We start from the raw sequence: 25,465 nt of genomic DNA on the forward strand, positions 1-25,465 counted from the left end.
GCCTGGGGCGCCGTGCGCACCCGCGCCACTGATTGGCGGGCGGGCGCGGGCGGGACGAGGTGCTGCCCTGCCCTTTCCTGCGGAAGCGAGGCGGGAAGTGCCGCTGTCTCGCATCGCTCCTTCTTCTCAGCCGCCGCCATCATGGGTCGCATGCACGCTCCCGGGTAAGCGGCTGCGGCGTGGGGCGGTTGGGAGCTGTTGCGGGTGGCTGAAAGGGCGCCGTGGACGGGTGTGAGAGCAGAAGGGCTGCCGTGGGGGCGATGGGGCACGTGTGGGGATGGGGTAGGAGGGCTGGGGGCTGTCAGGGTATGGCGGCGGGGGGAGGAAAGGCCGGGGCCGGCGCTGAGGCGCGGGCTTCCTCGGCGGGCCCCGGGCACGGGAGTGCTCGTTGTGCTTGGGCTGCTGCTCCTGGAGCCGCGCTGGTGTGGCCTGCCGTGGCGGCGGCGCTGGGCCCAGGCCGTGGAGGGTCCCGCGGGAGGGGCTGGCAGCAGGCCGCCGTGCGGCGGGGGCAGGGCGGCGGTGGAGCTTGCCGGGCCGCGCTCAGCGTGTCATCTGCTTCTTCCCTACAGCAAGGGCCTGTCCCAGTCAGCCCTGCCCTACAGGCGCAGCGTGCCCACGGTGAGTACCTTCGCCGGGCCGCGGCCCTTCGGCCTGCCGGGCGGGCGCCGTCTCTCCTCCGGCCGCTTAGCAGGGCCCACGCAATGAAAGACAACCAAGGGAGCCGCAGTATTTCGTGTGATCCTTTTTAAATCGTGCTTGATGAAATCTTTAGGATACTGAGGAAGAAAGTGTCGTTTCCCGATCGGGTGACTTCGTGGGCAAAAACGTCTTTTTTTTTTTTTTTTTTTTTTAACTCTTTGTTCCTTCCTTCTATTTAAGTGCTGCTTTGGTTTCTTTTAGTCTGTATGCTGATAACTTCTAGATATTCAATTACTTTCACTCGAGTTTGGTCTTTGCCATTGTGGAGTAAACCGACTGTTTCTGAACCATTAGTAGCAGTGTTTTGTTGGTCAGAGCACTAGCTCAATTTCAGTCTGCCCTTAGTTCATTTAGGGTGCTTCCACGTAAAAAGGTTTACCTGACAGCTAAATGAGCAGCTGCTTTGCCAGAGGATGTCTTCTTGGAGGATCTGTTTATTGGCCGAAAGATCTCATTTGTGGTGCACGTGGAAAAGCACCTACTGAAACATGGTTAAATGAAAACTTGAAATTAAAGCACGAAGTATGAAAAAAAAACCCTAAAGTTAAGATAACGTGAATCTGCTTGAAGTACTGCTGATGGCTAAACAGTTTAATAACCATTAGAATGCTCAAATGCTGTATTTGTTTTTTAAAAACCCTGTGGGTTTTCTGCTTAGTTTCATTTGTGTTCTGTTCTGAATTATAATCTATAGAGCACTTCCAAATATATTTTTTCTGTGCTTTTCAATTTCGTACTTTGATGGTACTAAAAAGGAAAAAAAATTAGGAGCTTTTGTAGCTCATGCAGAGTGAGGATTACCTGCCTTGTTGGTACTGACTTCCACTTAATAATCATAGAAGCAATAGCTCTGTTGGCACATGCTTCTGTTTAACGTAGAAGTCATAAAAAAGGCACTGCTCTGTCTTGAGTAGATATATTTATTTCATTTTTGAATTAATTTGCTTACTTAAAATCTGATTTTCACTGATCTCTGTAGGTGCTTTACTAAGAGATGGCTAAATGGTTCTCGATTTCACCTTTATGTCAAAGGAGTTAAGGAGTTCCTTCCCAGTGGCAGTGATTTTTTTTGCTTCTGTAAATTTGTATGTGTGTTTCAGGTGTGGCAGTTAAAGTGATGATAAACCAGCTAGTTGGAGTTGGGGTGTTTTAAACGGAGACTTTGTTTATTCGTCTCTGCCTTCCCCCACCATATTTCACTAGGGTTGTACGTTCATGATATGTGAAAAGTTTCTTCATCATTAGAATTACAATTTCAGTTTTTGATTGTTTTTTCAAGCATTAAAAAGCATCTATTTCAACCATTTATAAAAAGCTTTGACGTAGCTTGTCTGTTCCTCTGTATTAAGCACTGTTTGTCAGTTGTAGTTGTGGTTTTTTTCCCAATTTTCTTTAGTGGCTGAAACTTACTTCTGATGATGTAAAGGAACAGATCTACAAGCTAGCTAAAAAAGGCCTGACCCCCTCGCAAATCGGTAAGTTTTATGAATCAGTCTTCAATAGAGACAAAACATATTTTTCTGACTGTAATAATACAGTTGCTCCTTCAACCTGCATGGGATAACATGCTAAGAAAATACTGGTTTTCTGATGTACCTATGTATTCACTGTGTGGATACTACTAAAAATGTACTATGTCTCATTTTTGCAAAAAGCATATTTGGTGAAGTAGTTAAAGTTTTTTGTGGGTTTTTTTTTTCAAGCAGAAAATATAAAGCATCTGTTTAATCTTATAACCTGTCCTTAGGAATGGCCACTAGTCTACCCAGTTTGTTGGAGAAAAACTTGACATCTCATCTTAAAATACCAGCACCCGTGTTTAGGAGCTTACTGAGCCAGGCACTGGAGCTGCATAATAGACTACTTCTCACTAGTTTGGACTCCTCTGGAGCTTTGCTTAAGTGTGTCTGTGCTACAAATTTATGTAGTCTTAAGATATGTAGTGTAATTGAGTGCTATATTAATGTTTTTAATTTTACTTTATTTATTAATGATCTCTGTGGTATAGTATGGGGTTTTTAGAGTAAAGATGTCTATGGCATCTTTGTTAAGTATAGAGAAGAGGGTGGTTGAATACCTAGCTTTAATAAGTCCTGTTGAAAATTTCTCAGTAATAACGTAATACTTACCGTGTGACCTGCCTAAATGTGATGGGTGGCTTGGTTTTCGGTTAATTGCTATCTGATGAAGTGTTTCAGCTTCTGTAAGTTGTGTTTTGCTCACACACTATCTACCATTTATTTGTTCATGGCTTCCAGCAGAAAGGTATTTTAATTTAAAGAAGTCTTTTTGGATAGCTTGTAACTGTAAGGTTGGTTTCACTAGATTTGTGCAAGATGTTTGGGTTTTTTCCAGTGTGAGATGTAAACATTTGTTTCAGGTGTCATCCTGAGGGATTCTCATGGTGTTGCCCAGGTTCGCTTTGTAACTGGCAACAAAATTTTGAGAATCCTTAAATCGAAGGGACTGGCCCCAGACCTTCCAGAGGATCTTTATCACTTGATCAAGAAAGCTGTTGCTGTGCGTAAGCATCTTGAGAGAAACAGAAAGGTGAGTGCTAATTTAAGCAGGTAACACTATGTTTGTTTTTTCATATAATACAGTAGTTTATTTACAACTTTACAAAGCAAAAGCTTTTGGTGTGCTCCCTGTTAGCCACCCCCTTTGAGTAAACTTAGTGGTTCGGGGAGTCATTTTGATGAAGGAGAATGGTCTTTGTCTGTGAAAAGGATCTTAAAAGCATTGCTTAAACCAGGTATTTCTGGTCCTGTTCTGATTTTTACTAGCTTCATCAGACTTTGGTAATGGGAATGTGGAGTTTGTAGCAGTAGCTGTGGATGTTTTACTTTATTAAAGCTCATATGAATTGTGTGTCATTGAGAAGTGAAAAGTAGTGCTTCTTTGTAATGTAGCTTTCTCTTCCAGGATAAAGATGCCAAGTTCCGCCTGATTCTGATTGAGAGCAGAATCCATAGGTTGGCTCGCTACTACAAAACCAAGAGAGTGCTGCCACCCAACTGGAAGTAGTAAGTCTTCTTTTATGTTACTGTTTTCACTGAAGTCTTGTAGGTTTTGTAAGCCATATGCTGGGGCTGTGAGTCAAAGGCTCATTGTGGTCACTGTATGTGTATGTAAACCAGGCAGCAATGAATAGATATTTTGATAAATATTAACTGTTTAATTAATGAAAATTTAGCCAACATAGGAGAATGCCCATAGGTGTTAGGGTTAGCTTCTCTTTTTCTGAAAAGAGTCGGGTACAGTTAGCCAGGTTTTTAAATATGCTGTTTTATACTGTTAAACCAGTATTTTTATTTTAAAAGGAAGAATGAATTCTTTATGCCACAGAATTTAAACAGGTAGTCATTTACTTCAGAACTGGTAGTTAAAGCTTTGAACTGAAGCAGTATTTTTGACAACTAGTTTGAAAAACTGCCTCTGCAATTAATGTTCTCTCTTTCTCTCTCTTGTCTTTTTAGTGAATCATCGACAGCTTCTGCCCTGGTCGCATAAGAGCTGGCTATGTGACTAACTGAAAAAATAAATTTTCATTAACTAAGATTGTGTTGTGTCGGTTGGTGTCATCTTAAACTAGAAACTTCTGCTTGTTTAAAGAAGCTGCATGTAAATGGGAAGTTTTCAGGGTGGAGCAGCCACGTGGCCGTGATTTCCATATTGCTGTCCTATAGTATCAAATGTAGGCAGTGGTTGCTGGCGTTCTAGGGCACCTGTACAGTTTGTGTCTGTACTTAAACTGGTTTTTGTGATCTGATAGTCTCAAGTTGGTGAAGTGACCTAGTCATTCACAGCAGATATTTTTTATTCACGTGGGGCTGTGCCTCTGTGTATCCTGTAGGAAGAAAACAATGTCAGGAGGAAGAATTGGGAAATGAGGAAATGCAGAAAGGATTATGCAGGAGTAGGGCGTGGGGAGGGAAACAAAATCGGAGAGGTTCATCAATTCGTTACAGGTTAATATGGATCTGTTCCTTGTGCGGAAAGTTTAAGTAGACCTCAGCCTGTTCCTGACAGTAACTCTGGCTGTCATTTGTAAGTAATTTTAAGAATACTCTGAGATTTGTGTAAATAAGGACAGCAGTTTAGCTCTTCTCAGGTGTTCTCTTTACAGAGGTAGTTTACCTTAAACAGACAGGGCTATTGTATAGTCACTTGCTGAGGTTGTGCCTCCCAAGTTCTAAATAGCTTTGACCTTAAGGGTCATCTTTCTGCTGGAGAAATGTGGAGAACAGACTAACAATACTTTTTTCCTCTTTTAGGAGAAAATTGCAAATGTAGTTATTCTGAGCTGTTGTGGCTGTTGCTTCTAAGTTTTGTGCATTGCTTAACTTTTGCCATATTAAAAAGTGAAGTAAATTCAGATAAGCCCTAACATTTTTGTAAAGTGTAGTAACCATAACCAGTGGAACCTGGTAACTTCTGGATTTAATTTTGCAGAAAGATGGATTCCTCTGCCCTGATGATGAAGCTAAATACAGGCTTCTGATTAAGCGTTTTTTTAAAAAAAACAAAACCACTGCATTCCAGTTGAACTCTAAAATGCTACTGTCTGGTCGGTCTTAAAAACTAAATTACCAGCTTCCGTATGCTGTCAAAATCCTGGCTTTTGTTTCTGAAAGCTTGTGGTGTTGCCAGGCTATCTGGGAGGTAGGTGCAATAAACCACTTCCATGGTAATTTAAAACAAAAAAAAAATTTTTTTCCATGGTAATTTAAAACAAAAAAAAAAAATTTTTTCTGACTTTCGGGTTGGAGGTATTGCCAGCTGAAAAGCACGTGGAGACTTAACAGTAGTCGGAAATATCTGCATGTAAATAATGAAAGTACCAGCAGATGGCACTTTGAAACAGTAGTGGTTTTAAGGAGTCACATACTGCCGCTAGTGCCACCTAGATCAAGTGTCAAGGCTGGTGGTCTGACCCGGTGAACAGATGCTGTATTTAGAATTGTAGAACTACTAGGTATGGTACAATGGGTGTGAGCACAGGTGTGTTGGAACTTGCCCAGTTTTTCTGCTCTGTGCTGCTGAGGTTTCTGTGTGAACACATTCGGTGCTTGTGTTTTCTGGCACTGGGTAGCTGGAGGGGCTGACAGCCGGCCGTGCTGTATGTGGGTGGCAGTTTGGTCACCCAGGGGTGCTGAAAGCTGCTGACCTTGCCAGAAGAGGTAGGGGGGACTGGGGGTGTTGCAGTGATGGGGTCTGTGTCAGGAATGGACGAGAGAGGAGGGTACAATGTACTTAACTGCCTTGTGTACTTCCAGGAATGAAAACTACCCAGGGACAGATCCTTGGCTTGCAGTAAGATCAGATCGAGGTGTTGAAGGAACTCCTGAGGACAGAGAGAGGGAGGTACACCGTATTTGCTGCCTGTAGAATTTGGCACTCTTGTCAAACAATGGTAATGCTGTTGTGACTGTACCGTTACACGCGTACATTTCTGCTACTTAACATTGCTAAAGGTTCCCTATTTTCTGTAAGTCCTATAGACTAGCTTAAGTAAGATGTCCGTTCTCATTAGGATTTCAGTCCCTTACTGCTTTGATTGCTGGAAGAGCTGCACCATCAGTCCCGTTTGCCCCAGGGCGTGCAGGTTGTCTGCTTGTGGGAACGGTAGAGCCAAGGCACTGGCAGGGGTGAATCTTCCCTGGGGAGCAGACCCCTGTGAAGCACGTTACCGAGTGAGGCTTTGGGAGGATGTGGACCTACCGCGTGTGTCTGAAGAGAGGAGTACGGGACCAGGAGGAACGTGGTCCTGTGGACGTGTCAGGTAGGTTTATTACCTGGGGCTGTGGTACAGGACTGTGCCTGGGTGAAACACTGTCAGGTAGGTTCTGAAGTCCCCGACCGTGTTTGCTGAGAAGCAGGGCTGCCCCGGGCAGCTCAGGGCTTGCGGTCCGCAGCTGCCCACGTACAGCAGAGGTCAGGGCTGCCCGGGAGAGTTAGCGGAGTCTTTCCTGCTGCTCTGGGTAGAGGTAGTGTAACTGCTCTTAGGTGGAGAGATGCGATAATGAGAATAAATCCAGATCTTCAAATAGTTGCCCAAAATGAATTCTTTTTATGAAGCAGCACAAACTGTCTGTGACCTGTGGTTATCTGCAGGCAGCACCCTGCCTCCCCTCTCCCCCGCAGTCTGGGCTGTTCTGCAGGCTTTGTGCCCCGCTGCCCTCTTGCTTTCTCCTGTCATAATGTGTTGTTATGGCTCCTTTTGCCTTGACTTACCCTTCAGAAGCTATGTTTCTGTTTCTGCCTCATTCCCAGTGGCCATTTGTGAATTTGAAATTTGGTATGAATCTGACCAATGGTTTGGGTTTTTTTTTCCCCCTATCCCAGTGTGAGCTTTTTCCTGCATTGTGCCAGGGCATGCATCAGAAAGGAGCTGACAACCCGCCCCACATCCAGCTCTCTTGGCCCCTCCGGCACGGTGAAGCCTGCCCTTCCTTCACAGGGGTGTGGGCACTCTGCCTCCACAGCTAGCCATGGTACGTGGGGGCCCCCTCAGCAGCCGCCTGGCCATGCTGGGCTTTGCTGCTCCATACCAGGCTCGCGTGGCGAGTTTGCTTCACAAAAGCCTCCCACCAGAGTTCAGTCCTTGCCAGCTCTGCAGCTCTCCCAAGGCTGTGGGCTGTGTGGCAGAGGCTCTGCCCTTTGGCTCTGGGTTTGAAGGCTGGCTGCCGAGGTGCCCTTTCCTCTTGCAGAGCCCCTGGTAGCTGTGGTTGTCTGCCATTCCCCGGGAAGGTTTGTCGTAGGGTTTTAAAAATAGTGATGATGATTCTTGCAGTCAGTCACTGCTGGGTCACTGAGGGTAGTAAGGAGAGAACTGGATTACTTCAGGTCTGAAGAACAGAGTTCTCTGTTGGACGTGGCACAGGGAGATGGGACAAGAGCATTCTTTGCGTTTCAGGCTGGTTTTTCCACACAGATTCCCAGTCCTCTCTAATCCATGTTTTTATTCTCAGAAGCATGATGGTCTTCACTCTCTTGCCTTTCTTTGACCTTGGCGTGCACCTTCTCCCTGCCTCCCCTTCCGTGTTTCTGAGCTCCGTTTGCCCCTGATGCTTCTGGCTATGTGGCAGAGTTCCTGTTGAGGGAATTTGCCCCTTTTTTTGCAAATCAGTCGAGCCAATGTTCTTCTGTTCCTTTAGGTGACACGAGTTTAGCTTACCCTAACCCGAGTCAGCTAGGGCATCATTCAGATGTATGAACACGACTTTGTGTTTTCTTCACTTCTGCAGTTCATCCTGGAATGTTAAGTCCAGAAAGGTGAGTCTTTATTCCTGTGGTTAAATCAATAGGTAATTAATGCCAGGCACAGTTTCTACCTTCATTTTTAGGACAGAGTTTGAGAAGTGACTGTTAAGTATGGGAAAGATTAACCCTGACAGGGATTTAAGGGAAAGCTTTGATTCAGTCATGTCTGGAGGATGCCTTGGGTGCTAGGTATCTGCTCCTTCTGAAGGATTTTGTGGTGTGTGACTGGTTCCCTTGTGCAGGCAAATGATCTTTTAGCTCTGATTTTTTCAAATTGACTGTTCCTGTTCAGAAGTACTTCTTGTGAAAAATAAGAAAATGCTGGTAATTTGTTTCAAGTAAGGAAACTTAAACACCAGTTGTACAGCTGGTAAGTCATTACCACTGCTGGAAACCATGTATTTCTCTAGCTGAAAAGGGCAAAAAAAAGTCAATCAAGCTATAGTAATAACCATTAGAAAAGACAAGAAATTATTTGGATTTATAGCTGTACAGCTGCAATTATATGCTCTTTTGCTTTTTCTGGAAAACGGCTTCTGAAGTATGTTTTCAGTTGCATTTTCTGCCAGTAAACTTCTTCGAGTTTTCAACTCAAAATCATTGCATGCAAGTTAATCCCAAATAGCAAAATGTGAATGAAACATGCACTCTCGATTTTTCTGAGCAAAGGTTTGTGTCACTTTCTCCCACTGTTTTCAGTGTCACTTACAGACCATGAAAAGCAACGTAGTTAGAAAGCACTGCACGTGTTTCTTGGGACTCAAGGGCCGGTTTCTTTCCCCGTCCCCATTTAAATGAAGAGCGGTAGGGCCTGCTGAATTCACCAGAGCAGGTCTGGTACTCCTGCAGCTCTGCGATAGCTGGTGTTTCTGGCTTAGGCTAATGCTGCCTCACGTTCACACAGATGTTTTGTTTCCTTTTCAATGCTGGGATCAAACCAGTGAAAAAATGTGCGCTGTTGCTGGGAAGTCCCTTCAGTAACTCTGCAGCATTTGCATAACAATCCGCTGTGCTGCCCTAGTAACCTCCCTCCCCGGCACATATCTTGGCAGTAGGAAATGGTTCAACAATGTTCACTGCACAAATGGCATGTCTGTGAATGTCCTTTTCTTGCTTCCCAAGGATTTCTGGCCGAACCTGCGTTTAGATAAATTAAGTTCCCTCTTTGCTCCCAACCCTCCTCTGTTTTGGGGGTAAATTTTACTTCTGGTTAGAAATGTATAACCCTTGTAATGAACTGTGTTGCTGACTAGTGTGGGTGCTTTCCTGTCACCACAGGATTTATTAAACACAAACCAGCACAGATGCAGTAACTAGAGCTGAATCGATAGAAAAGGTTAACGTTTAATGGCATAGCAATGCATATTGGATATGACAATAAACGGTGGCATTGTCCTGCGGGGCTTGGTCACTAGAGAGTAAGTACTGGCAGTCAATTTCTGAAGGCTTGCTTGGTGCTTAGTACAAAAGGAGGTGAAGTACAGCCTGTGACATCAGCCCAGGAGCTTGAGATACTGTGTGGCAAGTAATTAATGTTGGCTGTGCCTGAGGCAAGAGGTGTACCAACATTAAAAGATCACCTGAGTTTTCTAGCGAGTGCTGGTTTTACAGGCTAATATTTTATTCCCTTTGAGGCTGCTCACTCAAGACCCCTTTTCAGGTCAGAATTCTCCTTCTTCAGAGCCAGGAAGGGGCTTTCAAGTTTAGTGCAGCTGTCAGGGATCAATCTCTTTTACAGCTCCTTCAAGTTCTTTATGATGCAGATGAATAATTTCCGTAGATCCTGAGCCCTGTGTTATGCCAGAGTGGGAAGAGGGTGGCTGGTGTTTTGAACTGTAGAAGCTGTTGACTGACTGGGTGAAATAACCAGTGACAGCCATTAAAAATTAATCAGGTTAAATGAACTTGGGAAGGATCCAGGTCTCAGAGGATCAGTTCTGATGGCAAAAGCATTTGAGATCTGCAAGAAAACAGGTGGAAGCATCTCTCATTATAATATGTGTTAGTGGGCACTGGGGCACACCAAAAGCTGCTGTAAAATACAGGCTGTAAAAGAACTTGTTTCCTTGTGAGGTTTTTTCTTTCGTTTGTTTTTCGTCGTTGTTGTTGTTCTTGCTGTTTTTATGAAAAAAAGTAACATCTTCATTTTCCTTAAAATGAAGTCCATCCCATCTTGCTCAGCTCTGCTGGTCTTGGCAAAACTAGGACTATAAATTGGTAAATTTTCAGAAACTGCTGATAAAGTAATACGTATCTTTTGAATCAGGTCTTCCATTTACAGCTCAAACTCATGCTACAGATACTCCTGATAATGATCTTAGCAGTAGAATCTGATCTGGATTCTCTTTTTTTTTTATTATTCTGCGATTAAGCCACACCATATCTGCAAAGCAATACAAGAATAATATTTAAAAGCAGTATTTAGCTAGTTTCAATCAAGTTAGGATCTCAAACATATGATTAACAAAAAAAGCCCTTACTAACAAATAACATTCCTGTAATGTGCAAGGAGGTGACTTTCAGTGGCCCCAAATTCCAAGTAGTATTACACTTGGGAGTGTTGTGTAATGACCTAGGAGCAGGCAGTTGCTGGAGAAAGTGTTTAGCTTTCTGGAATTCACTAAAGGTTAAGTGTTGTAAATTTGATGCTGCAGGAACACCACTGATGTCTAGCTCTTACATAGTACTTTTGACCCATAAATGTCAGTGGTTTGTGAGAGAATAGACTATAACCCCACCCTTTCCAGGGTGGTGGAGGCATAAAGCAGGGAAACAGCTTGCCTGGGGCAGTAGGAGAGCTAGGTATGGAGCTCTGATGTCCTAAATCCCAGCCCCTCCTCCTAACACAGTTACACTTTAAACAGAGGTGGATGTTTATATGTAAATGGTAGATGTGGGGAGTGGTGCAGAGTGGAGGAGGGAGGCAGTTTGCAGAAGCATCTGGGGACACAGACCAGGGCACTTAATTCTTGGCACGGGGTACCATAGTGTGACTCGTAGTGGACAACAGTGGGCAGTTACTTTAATCCCTCTTTGCTCTGGTGTATGTGCAAGGTTGAGAGTGGAAGGAACAAAATTCCCCAGCTGCCTCCTGTCCTGAGCAGGGAGTGGGCTGGGCCCGTCTTCCTTCCTTGGTAGAGTGTTGGGGAAATGGAGCCAGACTCTGTCTCGGAGATTCTGCTCTTGTGGGGCACGTAACTCTGTACTCCTACCAGTTCAGAGCAGGTTGTGATGTGGTCTCCTGATGTCATCTTCTCTTACTCTGTATGGCAATTTTGGAAATAGCAAAGGAGGATATAAAAAGCAGGAAAAGTTAGGTGCTCAGCAATGTTGTACAGTCAAGATGCTGTCACTTGTCAATTTTGAAACTAATTGACTTACGAGTTACATGGTAAAAAACTGCACAATAATCCCTTCAATTTAGCTGCCTAATAGACAGGATTCTTAAATTCCATATAGCTGCATAATATACAGGGTTCTTAAATTACCTTACCATAGGTAAAGCCTATATTTCAGTGATCCCTGGAATCGTCTTCCCCTTTTAGCCAACATCGTACCTTCTGCACCTGTGTGATGGAATTCTAAGGGTCGCACATTGGTCTAGTACGAAATTCTGTTTTGGATAAGGATTCCTGTCAGCCTTGCTTCTGGTCTGATCCAGAGATCAAACTAATAGGGTCGAATCTGAGCAGTTTAATGAAACTGTTATTTAAGCAAAGCAATCATGTCCTGCTGCAGTGTTGTTTGGTATTAAACAGCAATTAGATTTGTCTCCCCGACAAAATTGAAAAGCTCATCTGAAAGCAACTGTAATCGGAAATGTCATACTACAGATACTGATCATAGATATGATTTAACAAAACACAGGCTTTGGCTTCATTTCATCACAATGACGGATAATCCCATGGCATACAGCAGTTTAGTACTGTTTATGTAGCTTGCAGTTTAGGTTCAGAGTATTCCTTTCACTGGCGTGTACACGCTTGTGTTTTTCTTTTACTCTCGTATGTGCCACATGATCAACATCAGTGTTAAACTGGAGTATTCTGCCCGTGTCACTTACTCAGTTGTGTCAAGTAAAATGGCATTTGGGATGATGAGGTTTACCCAAAGTGGTACTTGCTATAACAGCACACCATTGAACTCCAGTCTGAGCTTTTTGCAACGGCTCGCTCTGCGGGTGCACAAGAAATGAAGCAGCAGTTTCAGAAAGCTGCAGTGGTGGTGGTGAGTCACACAAGAGTCAACACTGACAATAAAGCAGACCTGCTGAAGTAGTGATTAGGGAGGTGTTTACACAGACTTTAGAGGTATATAGCTGGATTTGCCTGCAGGAGAACTTTCACAAGAGATAACTTTGTGGATTGCACAAAGCTCCATCTCCTGGACTCATGCAAATTTGCAAGAATTTTTGGTTAAAAAAAAAAAAAAAAAAAAAGACTAGAGCATATTGCATGTGTGTCAGCCAGTCTTAAAATGCAGAACTTTGATTAGGCAGAATATTCTGAGTAATAAGCCTTCCTCCATGTATCCTGACCTTTAATCCTTTAACATTTGAGTTAAAAAGATGTTAACAGTGAAAGAAGGCAAGCTCTGTTAGCATCAGACTACAGAGCAGGTACAAGCAGCTGATGTATGTAAAAGAACTGGCTATCAGTATATTTTTAGTCTTAACGTTTATTTTCATGTGGGCTGGGGGATTGTAGGAGATTCCCTCTTGCTGTATATTTTTGATGGGAAGCTATGGCTGCTGTGAAGAAGCGTTAGGTGTACTGTTGTCCTGGAGGTCTGCAGCATTAGCATCATTCCACATTTTTATATCCACAAAAAAAGTAACAGACCATGGGTTAGATTGTGCTTGTATTTCAAGCAGTGATTTATTTTCCGCTCCCTGGTCCCCGAGTACTCCTGCGCTTGAAGTGCAGAGACACGGGGAGTATGCTGAAGTGCCTGGAGTCCTGATGTGCGTTACCTGGAGCTTTCTCTGATCTGTGCCAGATGGGTAGCTGGATAGATAGTCTGAGTGCTGCCTCTTCCATCGCTTCCCTTCCGAGGCAGCGTATGCTGGTGGTCTGCTGAAGACACCTCATTCCCAGGTTGAAAGCCTTTGTCAGAAGAAGCGGTGCCTGCCTCTGGATTACTTCTCCCCAGCGTGTGCTGAAAGGTGCCCCACCTGATTACTGCGCTTCCCATGTCTGGTGGGTGCATTGAGCCCCCTGCATCATTCGTACGCGCAGTGTCCTGTTTAGACGTGGTTCTGTTTGCTGGAGTCCACCGGAGATAGAAGTTAAGGGCCAGCTTAAACAGAAACCTTCCACCTGTTTGAGTTGCAGGCATTGCCAGGAAGTCTGCGTCTGCTCTGCTTTCAAACAAGGGACTGCTATCCTTTTTGATACAGGACACAACGAACTACAGGCATCTCTCTCTGTGGAGGAGGAAGGGAAAACGGATTTGCCACCCAGCTTTTTGCCTCAGTTTCCCAGGCAGGGGAATGGGCTGCTTCCAGCTATCTGTATCCAGGCTGGCTCCTGGTGACGGGGAACCTTCTCAGTTCCATGGCTTGAGAAAAGCCAAACGTCATACGTGTTGCTGCCGGCTTTGGCTTGCTCCAGGGGTGAAGATCATGTGAAGAAGCAAATCTCTGTACCTGTGCACTTTGGATACGTTCCCTGTCCCTCGGGTGCAGTGCTGTTTTCTGTTAACTGATCCTGTTCTCCCCGCTCCTGCCACTGGCATCTTTGGCGCCCTTGTTTGCTGTCACCCTGCAGGCAGGATGCAAAGTTCTCTCCTTAGGATGCAGTTTAGTACTTGAGCAATGTTGGTGTATTAGCTTGCTACTGCTGAAAATGCAATCCAGTCTATAATTACTATTGCAGCTCAGCCTGCAGACGCTAGATCTGACATAAGGGAAGGAGGGAAGGAGTGGGAGGCAGAAGAGGATTCCTTTCAGCGCGCAGCTCTGTTAAATGCTCTTTACTGACATGCCGACTGCAGAGTTCAGCGTTGCCTGGCAGCTGGCTCAAAGCAGCACAGAAGTGAGCGGGTGCGCAGGTCACACAGCTCGCTCTGTGCTGGAGGAGCCTGGCACATGGGCGTGCTATCAGTCCGTGCATGGCTGCTGTCAGCAACCCAGCGAACCTGGGAAACTGCGTGAGATGAGGAGTTCTGGTCCCAGTAGAGGAGGCTGCTGCCACCAATGCCTTTTCTGGGAGACTCTTCCCCTCCCTGTTGTGTGCCCCACATAAGTCCGTGATAAAAAGGGGAAAGGCCAAGAGAAAGGAACTGCGTCCAGGAGACATCACCCTGGTAGAGTGGTTTTTCCCTTTTTATCACTGTTCAGATGTTTCCTCCCTCAGTCTTGGATCGCTCTGAGTGCTTTTCTTGTGTTAGAGGTAGCTCTGCCTCTTTACCCTTCAGGGTAATTGAACAGTCACTGGTTTTGTTTTTAATTTTTTCCTCCTCTTTGTCTTTCAAATGTCTACCAAGCCATTGTCATCTTTAGAATTAATATTTACAAACCATTGTTCTTTTATATTTCGCACTTGCTACAAGGCAACATCCAGATTGCACTGTACTCTATGGAGAATTATGAGTGTCTTCGGTAGGGCTGCAGTTTCTGTTCTTACTAAAATAACTCTCATAACAAAGACATCTTTCTTCAAAGTAGCTTCCTTCAATTACACATACACCCCCCCCCCCCTTTTTTTTTCTTTGCTAATGTTAATAATTCAGTATGTGGAAGCAAAGCCTTAAAAGGGAAACAAACACTTTGTGTCCTGACCAGTAAGATGGACCTTTTTGAGTTCAGATTCCCTTGATAAATGCAGTCCATGGTTTGTTGGTGGGCTGTGGTGTGGCCTGAATAACTCTGGAGCATTAAATGCAGCTGTATCATGCTGCCTTAGGAAACCTGGGAGAGGACAGTTCTGTGTGTCAAGGGCCAGGCTTTTAAGCAGTTTGTCCTAACTTTTTTCCATTCCCCTGGAAAAGCCTTTTACTACTGCAGTGTATATGATAATGCCGGCTTTTCCTGTTAATTAAAGAGTTCTTAAGGAAGGCAATGGGAGCGGTAGGTTTTGCAGAACAGTAATTACTCCAGGCTTCAATACCAGGAACCTTTTGACCTAACAGCCGTGCAGGTGGAATCTGTCGTGTTGAATCCCTCATTCCCCATCCATCCCTGGGAGGCTGCGGAGGTGTCCTGTTCTCTGGTCTGAGGCAAAGGGCTTCCGGATACTTATATATAAACAAGGTCCAAAAGGTAAAATTCATGCGGCACTTCATCTTGAATTATGCATTGAACCTGTTCAGGAATTACTTTCAGACTTCGAGGAAAAGTTGTGAGGGTTAAAAGGCAGGGCTGGGATTAGGTGCTGTTTGAGCACTGCCTCTGCCCCGGCCTTGCAGCTTTGCCTGGAGCTGGTTGTTAATTGCCAAGCCTTTGAAAACAATTTTACATTTTGGCTCTGTGTTTTTGTTTCCTCAAGGCCAGCTCTGCCAAAATAGCCCCATTTAACCATTGTTTTGCTTTTAGACCAAATGATCCATACAGGTGTGGGTAGCCAGTGGCTTTGTTTCTGGTTGTTAAAAGCAGGCTGTTTGGTTAGCCAGGTTTCTTGATTTCTTCATCAATTCTGGGTGTAAAAGTACAGGCACAAAAATGCAGAGTATTAACGAAAAGTCTTTTGGCCTTATTATTTAGCTTGTCCTTGGATTGGCCCACTCCTCATTACTACCCGGTTACTATTGCTATTATTCTTGTTTAATGAGATAATCCAAATAATCTCATTTCAGTTTCACAGATCATTAGATCTAACACACTTATTAATAAGGCGTTTGTGAGCATTTTATGTCCACTCAGCTGTCTGAATATTTTGTAGCTGGATATGTTTCCTCACAGTATTAACACTTGTCACTATATATTGTCTAACCAGCTGCTGCTTTTTTGTTAATTGCAGCAATAAAAATGTCGTATGCCTTGGGCAGAGGTGTTGACTGTGCTAGCGAAGAGTGGCTCTCACAAGAAGAGAGCTGCCACAGTCTCCCCCCCCAGAAAGGGTCACCTTCCCAGTGCAGGCAGGAACGGGTGGCAGATGCGGGGCTACTTCGCTCCACTGGTGGTAGGATGAGAGCGAGCAGGGACGTTCTCCCGCCGGCTTCCCAATGACAGTCAAAGGCAAGGAAGCCCTAGGGGGACCATCTCGCTCCTTGCTTCCCAGTCGTTTTAGCCAGTGTATTTACCCATGCAGCCAATCATGTGTTCCTTCAGAGCTCTCCCCGGAGTGTGCCAGTCACAGATGCGTGCCCCATGCCTCGCTGGCTGTTTTAAAGTTCCTGGCTGGTGAGATGTGCCTCTGAAGCAGGGAGTGCGGCTCAGGTACATCTGGCAGGACGGCAGGGAGCGCAGGTGTGCCCATGGTTGGAGTATTTGCACTGTCCTGTTACCCCACGTCTCCTGTCGATACCAGTACCTCTGTGTGCTGTCTTAACACTGTGGCTTGGATTCTGCTTTTGCTTAGAGCTAGTAGAGAGGTCCTTGGATAGCTACGTTTGCTGTGCCGTGTTATTTAAACCAAAGAATTTAAATAAACAGGTGTGTGTGGCTGTGCTTTTGTGGCAACGATGAAGAAAACTCCAGATTTTACGCACACATATAGAATTAAATACAAAGAGTAACAAATGCTTTGCTGCTTTCGATAGAGTTAACCTATAGCTCTGGAAGATGTGTGCTTTTCTAGTTGTATCAGTTGGCTACTAAGTGTGACAGTCCTGGTGCTGAAACTGTTGTGCTTTGTCACTGGTTTGAAGACAGGCGTACGCTGCTGGCTCTGACCAGCGATCAAACCATGAAATGACAAAAGGAAAAGGGTTAGAAAAATCAACGCTGTTTCATCATTAGACAAACTGGCGTGGGCTGTCCGAGTAGCTGAGGTTGCCATCCACCCTGTGAGACCCTGCTCCCTGCTGTGTCACCCACGTGTGCCTGTGGTATAAATGGAAGGAGCTGCTAGAAACAACGGTGGGCTGGATGGAGGCTTTGCCCTGGCAAACCATGCACAGCATGCAGGCCACGGCCTATAGTTCTTCTAAAGCTGAAACTTGCTGTACAGGTAAGATCCAAAAAAATGCTGTATTGAACAGCTAACAAATTGTCAGTGTCCAGTGCAGCTGTTTTTCACGGGGGGGAGGGGAAACAACTCCATCTGCTCCGTGATCACTGGGGGCTTGTCTTCACCACTGCAGCACTTTGAAGTTCAGCTCAAAGCCTGGCCTCTAATGTAGCCTGTGTTCACATGCAGAAGTCTTTAGGCTGATTAAGTGTAAGGAAATGTGCCTTGAGGCTTGCTTAATGCTGCAGCAGGGACAACACAGGCTGTGGATTCCTTATTTGATACCAGCCCTGCTTAAGCAGGATTTAGCATCCTCCTCCTCAGGCCCTTTTTCCCACCCTTCTGCTCCCTCATCTGTTGTGCTGCCGAGGTTACTGGTGCAGCAGGATGGTGAGCTGGAGTGAGTGGCAATGTAGTTTGAGAAGGAAAAAAAAATGAAATCATAGAAGAAGTTGGGGGTTTATTTGGTTGATTTTTAGAAGGTTTTAAAACTCTTTGATCTGGTGTACTGTGCTGCTGCACAAACAGTTATGTCAGAGCGGAGCAAAGGTAGAAGCAAACAGGGATTACACAAGGCTTGTTTTTGTGTTCCGTGGCAGGGCCAGTGACAGTAGTGAGCTAATACCATCTGCGTGTACGTTACAGTGCTGTCACCTCAGTTATGCCAAAGCAGCTGGCTGCAGGGCTGCACTCAGAGTCACTTGGAGCAGCTTCCCGGCACAACGGCTGCCTGTGCCGTGAAAACCTCCACGTGAACAGCCCCACTGCACGGTGCAGCCCCAGCGGGGGTTCTAACGCTCCTTACGTACTCACTTGAAGAGCAGAGAATGAGCTTAAGGGTGGATAATCCAAGCTAACACTGCAGTGAAAACAAGTCCCTTACCTCAAATATCACTAAACACTCTTCTGCCCTCCCAAACCTTCACTGTCCTTTAACAGCAGTCACTGTTCTCCTGGCACAGACTACAGCAGGGAAAATTAATTACTCTCTAATGACAAGCCTCCTCTCAGACACTGGCCTGTTCTGTGTAAATGGATGGCAATCTGTAGCCTATCAACAGCCCGTCTCCTTTGGGGAAACAGCCTTACAGGTCTCCAGTTCCCCCTTACTCTACTGACTATTGGCATCTCTTCCGACCTCAAGACCTACTGCATTGCTGCATTTTTTTTTTCTCTTTAATTAATTTCTTTCAGCTTTGTCAGGATACAGGGTAATTAAATGCTTCAGTATCTTGTCATAAAAATGCCACTTTTCAGAGGAATTGTCTTAATGAGCCTGTTTTTCAGCACAGCAGAGGCTCATCTATTAGTCCAGTGTATATTTTTAGAGTGTGGCATTAGTCAGAAAAGCCCATTAGATCGTTATACAAGTGGCTGAATCAGCAAACCGTATGTGCTGCTATCCTGTCAAAGCAATAACGTTAACATTATCAAAGTGATTAAAAGCCATTCATTCATTTTGCTTCTGAGTTGACAAGTTCATTCCTGTAGAGGCATACAGTATGAAGCTGTAAGAAAGGAAATCTAAAAGCTCATCATATTGCTCAACCTAAAGATCTACCAGTGTGTGACAGATGCAATCAAAACATGACAATTGAGTGAAATATCGGACGCCTGTGTACTGTCATATGGCAGGTTGTCACTGGCAAAGCAAAATCAGTCTTAGCCTGGGACCCTTTTTTAAGGATGTGCATCTTTAGGCGGTGAGTTTGGAAAGCTGTGTACACTTGGAGGGGGCAGGGTTTCCGTGAGAGACATTGTCCTTCGACTGGGTCACCTTCCCGGAGCTTCAGAGCAAGGGTAGTGCTGCTGGTCTTTCCTTGCGGGGGTTCACGGGGTGTGTTTGGCCAGTGAGTTCCCTGGCTCTTCAGTCCCCCATGGTAGCTGTTGAGGGCTGGGTACTGTCGTTGCGGTTCTTGGCCTTGGCAGCGGGTGTCTGTTGGTGTTACACAGAGCAGAAGTTATGGGAAGGATAAACAAGCACTGACGTTGCTGTTATGACCTTACCAGAAAAGCTGAGTGGACAGAAAGGTTCAATTCCTAGGGGCTGCCCAGGGGAAACTGCTCAATTAACTTGCTTGCCAAAGGTGCAGAGTATGCAAATCCTTTCTGTGGATAGGGCGTGATTGTAGAATGCCCGAAAGCTGGAAGAGCACTCTTTGAGCATGAGACCGGAGTGACAAAATACCTGTTGGCCAGAGCAGCAGGTTTGCACGGAGAGGGCCCTGTTTTCCATTAACAAATGTAAAGCAGCTTTGAATTCTGCAAGTCAAATTGTGCATTCAGGAGGGCAAAGGCAGAGGACGGGAAGGGCAAGCCATTGCGCAGTAAAAATCCAACACCTGCTTCTACTGGTGATCCCACCTACCCACATCTGATCAGTACATGAATGTATGGAATGGCATTAAACCCCCCAAACCAATAATGATCCCGTGAGTTATCACACTGGAGCACATATGCTTGGCTGACTCTTCCCCCCTTGTAGATTGCCTTAGTTCTGCTGATGCCAGTGTGGCCCTTTATTATGGATTCATCTTGGTGCCACGAGTCTGCTGCAGTGGAGTGTCACCAGCACTGCGTGTCTGTTTGAAATGAATGTCTTGTGATTATAGCTATAATCACGTGTCAGACTTCAATGCGGTGTGTGTTTGTGCATGCCTGTTCAAAGGATACTTGCCCTTTTAATGGCTGTTGTGCATGCTGTGCACAAGGCATTCTTTTCCTACCGTGATGAAGAAAACTGTTATTGGGGGGTGTGTGTGTGAGATTTTTAATGTGCAAAGGAAAAAAGTAGCAAACCTGCTGGCTGCTGTTTATCCAGGGAAGAATTGCTCCATTCGGGCATCAGTGGTATTCTCAGAGCCCCTGAAGATAAAAATCCATAGAAACTGGGGGTGATTTAGATGCTTTCGATACCTAACTATGAATGGCAACCTGGGAATCTCTTTCCCATTTGTAGGCATGTACTTTTTAGTCACTCGGCCACGGAGGAGTCCTGCTTATTGAATTTGTGTCCTCATTGATACTCTTCAAATCGAGAAAATTAATGCTTAAAGCTGTTTACTATCTCCGCTAGCTTGCTAATATGAATCATGCCTGTGAAACAATAATTTTTACTGATTTTGAGGAAAAAAACGCGGAAGTGGCTGACTTACAAATAAACGAATTCAAACCATCAGATAACTGTGAGGAGTAAATGATAGAAGCAATGATGTTTTGTTTTGAGGAGTGAGATTTGAATTTCTGAAAGGGATTTGAAAGTGTGCAGAATGGTTGTTAGGTTTGATTTGATGAATGTATCTCAGTAGAAGAGATTGGAAAAGAGAATTGCATAGTAGCATGTTCTGTGCAAAACCTTGGCATTGATATAGACATGGGGATGAACACCTGAATATTTTATGTCCGAGAAGGCAAACCTAATAATCTGTTGTTGCTTTTTTTTTCTCTTCTATCTATCAAAAAACTGCGCATCTATTTTTATTGGTGATTTGCTTTGTATATACCCTTTGCCAACTGGATTGTATTACAGCTAAGCTGTGGTACCTAGAGCACAGATCAATATTTCACTTTAAGTGTCTGCCACAAGAGAGCAGTGTTGGTGTAATAAGCTAGGAGAGGATGCCTCTGGTAGCTTAATTCTTCCATCAAAATATACACTGAAATACTGTAAGAGAAATTAAAATACAGCACAGGAACTCTTCTGGGATCTTAGCAGGATTAAGGGATAAAAATAGTAAATGGTGCCTAATTTCAGGTATCGGGTTTCAAGTTTCTTCGAGACATAATTGATATGACCGTGGAACCTTTGCAAAATTTCAAGGAGTTTATATAAATTTCATCACGCTACTGATAAAGGTGCTTGTCCCCATACTGGCTGCTGTAAGTCTATTGAAATCAGCACCATTGCACTGGTCTGCCTGAGAGTATAATCTGGAGATGCATGTGCATTTGTGTACGGTACAGCCAGTCCGTCAGGTCTGCAGGAACCAGCTTCACTGAGGTTCCTCCAGGCTCTTCCGAGCTGGGTCTAAACGCTGTGGAGTCGCAGGCTGGAGTTCTCTGGGGATAAGGTGTATGTGGACTGAGCTCATCAGCACCCAGAGTTTGCTTCATTTTTAACCACGTAACTCAACCTGCTGAGTTGCATGCTGTCAGAGGAGCTCCAAACTACTGCTCCACTGCAGATGCCCAGATCCCAATTATACCAGACAATTAGAACTGTCCTAGTAGAGTCACTGCTCCCTAGCCTTTCCTGGCCGGACACCAGGGTTACAGCAGTACTTGAAAGATATTACTGCCAATTTCTCCTCCCCAAAAATTTTTAAACTTTTATTCGGAGAAATTAGAATGGATTAGCTTGGAAGTAATTAACCTTAATTTGTGTGCGCTTTCTTAATGAAAATCTGTTTCAATCTTACAAAAAAACCCTACATTCAGATCTTGATCAAAATGACTCCTTGTCACTGAAATGTATTAAAAATCTCTTATCAACAAAATCTGATGCTAAATTTTTTAAAGCATGTGCCTGATAGTTCCTGACTTGCAAGCCTGGACTCTTGATTTTAAAACTGCCACTTCGCTTGGTGCAGTCAATGATCTGTTTCCACGCGACAGAAAACTTGCTATCTAAAATGACAAGGCAAGTATGTGTCAAAATGAGATCCAACAGAAGCCAGGCTTAGGCCTAAGAAAGCAGCGTGGATTGCTTTGAAGACGAGATGTGTTTAAAGGAGGAAGGGATGTAAATGGAGAGAAGTTGCTAGGAAAAATAAAAAAAGGATGAAAAACGATCCAGTCATGGAGCAATGTTTTAAGCTTGAAAGAAGTGGAAGAGATATAGTAGACTGTGTTATCTCCTGGTACAACAAAATGCTGAAGTTGGCAGAAATAGACCAGCAGATAATTTGATCCATTTGGAGGAGACCAAGAAAAAGCAGTTGGGTGAGAGAAGAGAAAATGATGGGAGAGCATGGCTGTACTATGTCAGGGTGTAGTGGACTAGACAGGTCGCTGGCCTGTCTCCAAATACCTGCTACCGGCTGCTTAGGACGGGGTAGCAGCAATGCGATGTGACAAGTTTGATCACTCTCCTCCTGCTTTACCTTCAGTTTACCTGAGTTTTTAGAAGACAAATAGGGAGAAGGGGACACAGCGTGCAGTATCTTGTAGGTGAGAATGAGCTCTGGGATAGTGTGTATCTGAACTGATTAGCCAAATTAATGCACTTGCTAAAGTAGCCAAAACCGAGCTTTGTTTTCACTAAAAATAGTCGTCTTATCTAAATATGCCATGTATCTACTATGCCTTCCACTTCCGAAATCTTATTGCAGCTGCAGTGTCCTGCATCCTAAATTTAGAACCATTCATCCTACTGAATTTTCCAGTACAGTAGATGGATGCAGCAGCTTTTTTAGAAACTAAAAATTAGAAAATGGTGAGAATAAAATAATGCAGAGCCACCAGACTGAAATACCTGTGCTTAATCTTTGGTAGCTATTACTGTCTTTAGTTCAGTTCTTATTTTACAGTAATGATTATACAAAATACATAGGGATTTTACAGTGTCTGGATTATCAGTGATGGTTCTGCTTTTTTCTAGCATACTGACAAGTGTCCTTGACACCTGTTTTTTAAAACAGTGTATTTGACTGTAGTCTGTGGGTCACACAGAACATGAACTGTACTGGCTGCTTATTGCTGTAAGTGAAGTTTGAATGTGAAATAGATGCCTAATATGCAGCAAGATGAGAGCAAGGGTTTCCAGAGCTTTATAGATCTGTGGCTTTTCATAAACCTGCACAAATAGAGACTGTTTGGGATTTGGTTTGATTTGGTTTGCTTTGGTTTTTTTACAGGTACATGCAGAAACAAGGTCACAGAATCTTTTCTTCTACTCATGTAGTTTTCAGCACAACAGCTCCTATAGTATCTAATAGCCAATATATTTTTATACTTTAGGACTTCCCAGAATACCTTTGACTAAGTCCAGGTTTAATAAAATAGCATACGCTTTTAATTTTGTTTCGGTTATTAAATGGTTGCGAACTCCTCCCTTTGTATTCCATCTAATCAAAATTTCTTTAAGAGATTAAACAAACCTATTGACAGAGTAGATGAGTAAGCCTTTATGTTTAGATTAAGCCTCTATGTTTAGATTAGTTAGAAGGGTGCTCACTGGCTAATGAACTGAGCAGAGTCCTTGATACATCCTGAATTGCTGTTAGATCCAGTAAAATGCATACAAACTGTTGAGTTTGTCCTAATGTTTTGCCGGTTCTTTCCTGATTATCACCTTAAACATTTGGTAGTGTTACATATGAGTGTAAAGTATGAGTTCATAGAAGAAATTTGCTTTTTCATATCTGGCTAAGGATGCAAAGAGCTCGAGGGACTTGTAGATTAACAGTAAAGCTACCAATTTCCCATAATCTTTACAGCTGTTTCCCTCTTGGAAACTCTATAAACTCTGGATAGTGAGAATCAAGTTCTTAAGCTGATTCCTAAGGTGACTTAGGACATAAAAATCCTATGAATGGTACAGGGGAAAGAAAAAAGGTATTTTCTGACAGTTTGAACATCAAAATGCAGCCCCTCGTGGTGGCCAAGCCAAAGAAGCCTTTAGACTTGGCTATGTGGAGTGAGCAGTGCTCAAAGTGGATTTCATGCTCACCCGTCCTCCTTTGTGTTGCTGAAAAGGGAGGCTCCTGCCCGATGCGGGGCGGCGGGACTTGGATGCCATTCCCAAAGTGAGCTGGCTGTGAGACTGCTGCTCTCCCCGTGCTGCCTGCTCTCAGGCAGAGACAATTTTGTTGTCATTTGCAATTTCAGCGCTTTTCAGAGAGCTGCAAATCCCTTGTAGAAAAGTCATTGTCATAAAAGTAATTTTTGCAGGGAACAGTTGTACGAGCTCGCAGGTGGGTTGCTGTTTTAGTCAGCTGGGATTGTGTGGGGCTCCTGCAACAGCTGGTTTGTGTGTGAAGTCTTTTTAAAATTCAGATTTGATATAATTTTTTAAATATTTCTTCTTTCTTATTGTTCCATTAGGATAAGAAGAAATAGAGGGAGAGCTGGACTGAGCATCTTCCCTAGGAAGTAATGAATTTTGCATTTTAAGCCAAGCTGTTCTCCTCAGAACTGGATTTGATGATGATGTGCTTTCTGAGGCACCAGATGGGTTTGATGCCTATCTGAACTTTGTCATTATCTTCGAAGTCTCCAGGTGTAACCTCTGACCCTTCTCCTAGGCATTTCTTTGCCGACAAACCTGAAATCCCAGTTGTCAGCCACCTGACCCAGGCTGCTTTCAGTTCCAATTCCTTAGCTTTCTGGTGAGACAGTAAAACCTAGGTCCATTTTGCTGTTTTCTGTTGAGAAGGGCACGGTGCCATTTTCCAACAATTTGGCATTCTCAGCAAGTTCTGTTTTGTAATCACCCAGCCTAACATTCTGGAAAACAGATTTGGTCATTTCTTGCTTAAAAAGCAACTCCACAAAGTGCTCGCCACAATTACCTCAAGCAGCTCTGTGGCGGTTTCACAGTTATGGAAATCATTAGGAATGTTCATTATTTCGTTCTTTATCTTACTTGTGTTTAGTCAGACATTAAATACACATGGCGCTCTGAAAGTGCAGCTCTTTGTGCACTGTGTGACCCCATACCTGGACCTTTAATCAGGCTGTGGGAGTGCGCTTGTATCGTGCTTCCTGAGATGAAGAATAGGGCTCTGTAAGAGAAAGTGACTCAGGATCAAAGATTAATAATCACCCTTTCGTTGTTGCTTTTGCCATTTGTCCATTTCAGAATAAAAGGCTTAGGATTCAAGGGGAGGGAAGGCAGAATTTCAGGCAGAGTGATTTATTCCTTACTGTATTTTTAGATTTGTTTAAGTATTTTAGTCAAAAAGCTAGAGGTTGCTCGAATAGGAACCGTGGGATGTCTGCGCGCAGCTGGATCCGAGGGAGCAGTCCATTTGCAGCAGAAATGTTCTTGCTCCTAAAGGCAGGTCCAGAGCTGAACTTTTGCAAAGGTTTGAGGTGGGCTTTGGTTCAGATTTCTCACCAGTTATTATTTGGTATCGCAGCAGCAATGGGCCCCTGCTGAGATCAGAGCTTCCTTTTGCAAAGTAGCTCATATAAATTAAGAGACAGATTCACAATATGAAGAAAAAGGGCAGAACAAGAGTGCAAGAAAGGAAACATGATTTTCCTTTGTATATTTGTAAGATGACAACTGAGTCTGAAAGTTCATGAAATATTTGGGAACTGAACTCAGATGTCCCCAGGCCAGCGTTCAATCATAAGATATCTTTCCTGTGTTTTGTATATTTACTGCATGGTTGGGATGAGAGTAGAGCGAAATAAACTCTGGAGCTACTTTGTGTGTGTTTGGC

The 25,465-nt window shown here is 44.1% G+C and overlaps 1 protein-coding gene and 1 long non-coding RNA gene across 2 annotated transcripts in view; both read left to right on the forward strand.

Annotated features, from left to right (window-relative positions):
* Nucleotides 1-43: 43 nt before the first annotated feature.
* Nucleotides 44-4,258, forward strand: RPS13 (ribosomal protein S13). The gene is made up of 6 exons (XM_040609083.1): nt 44-164; nt 570-618; nt 2,096-2,174; nt 3,080-3,249; nt 3,625-3,725; nt 4,179-4,258. The coding sequence occupies exons 1-6, from the start codon at nt 142-144 to the stop codon at nt 4,210-4,212; spliced, it is 456 nt and encodes a 151-aa protein (XP_040465017.1). The 5' UTR covers nt 44-141; the 3' UTR covers nt 4,213-4,258.
* Nucleotides 4,259-8,823: 4,565 nt separating this feature from the next.
* Nucleotides 8,824-25,465, forward strand: part of LOC121094669 — a 33,376-nt gene continuing 16,734 nt past the window's right edge. Inside the window, exon 1 of the long non-coding RNA XR_005829921.1 lies at nt 8,824-17,075. This is a non-coding gene — a long non-coding RNA (uncharacterized LOC121094669). The remainder of the gene's footprint in view (nt 17,076-25,465) is intronic.

Source organism: Falco naumanni, chromosome 10, assembly GCF_017639655.2.
Source record: "Falco naumanni isolate bFalNau1 chromosome 10, bFalNau1.pat, whole genome shotgun sequence".
NCBI lineage: Eukaryota > Metazoa > Chordata > Aves > Falconiformes > Falconidae > Falco > Falco naumanni.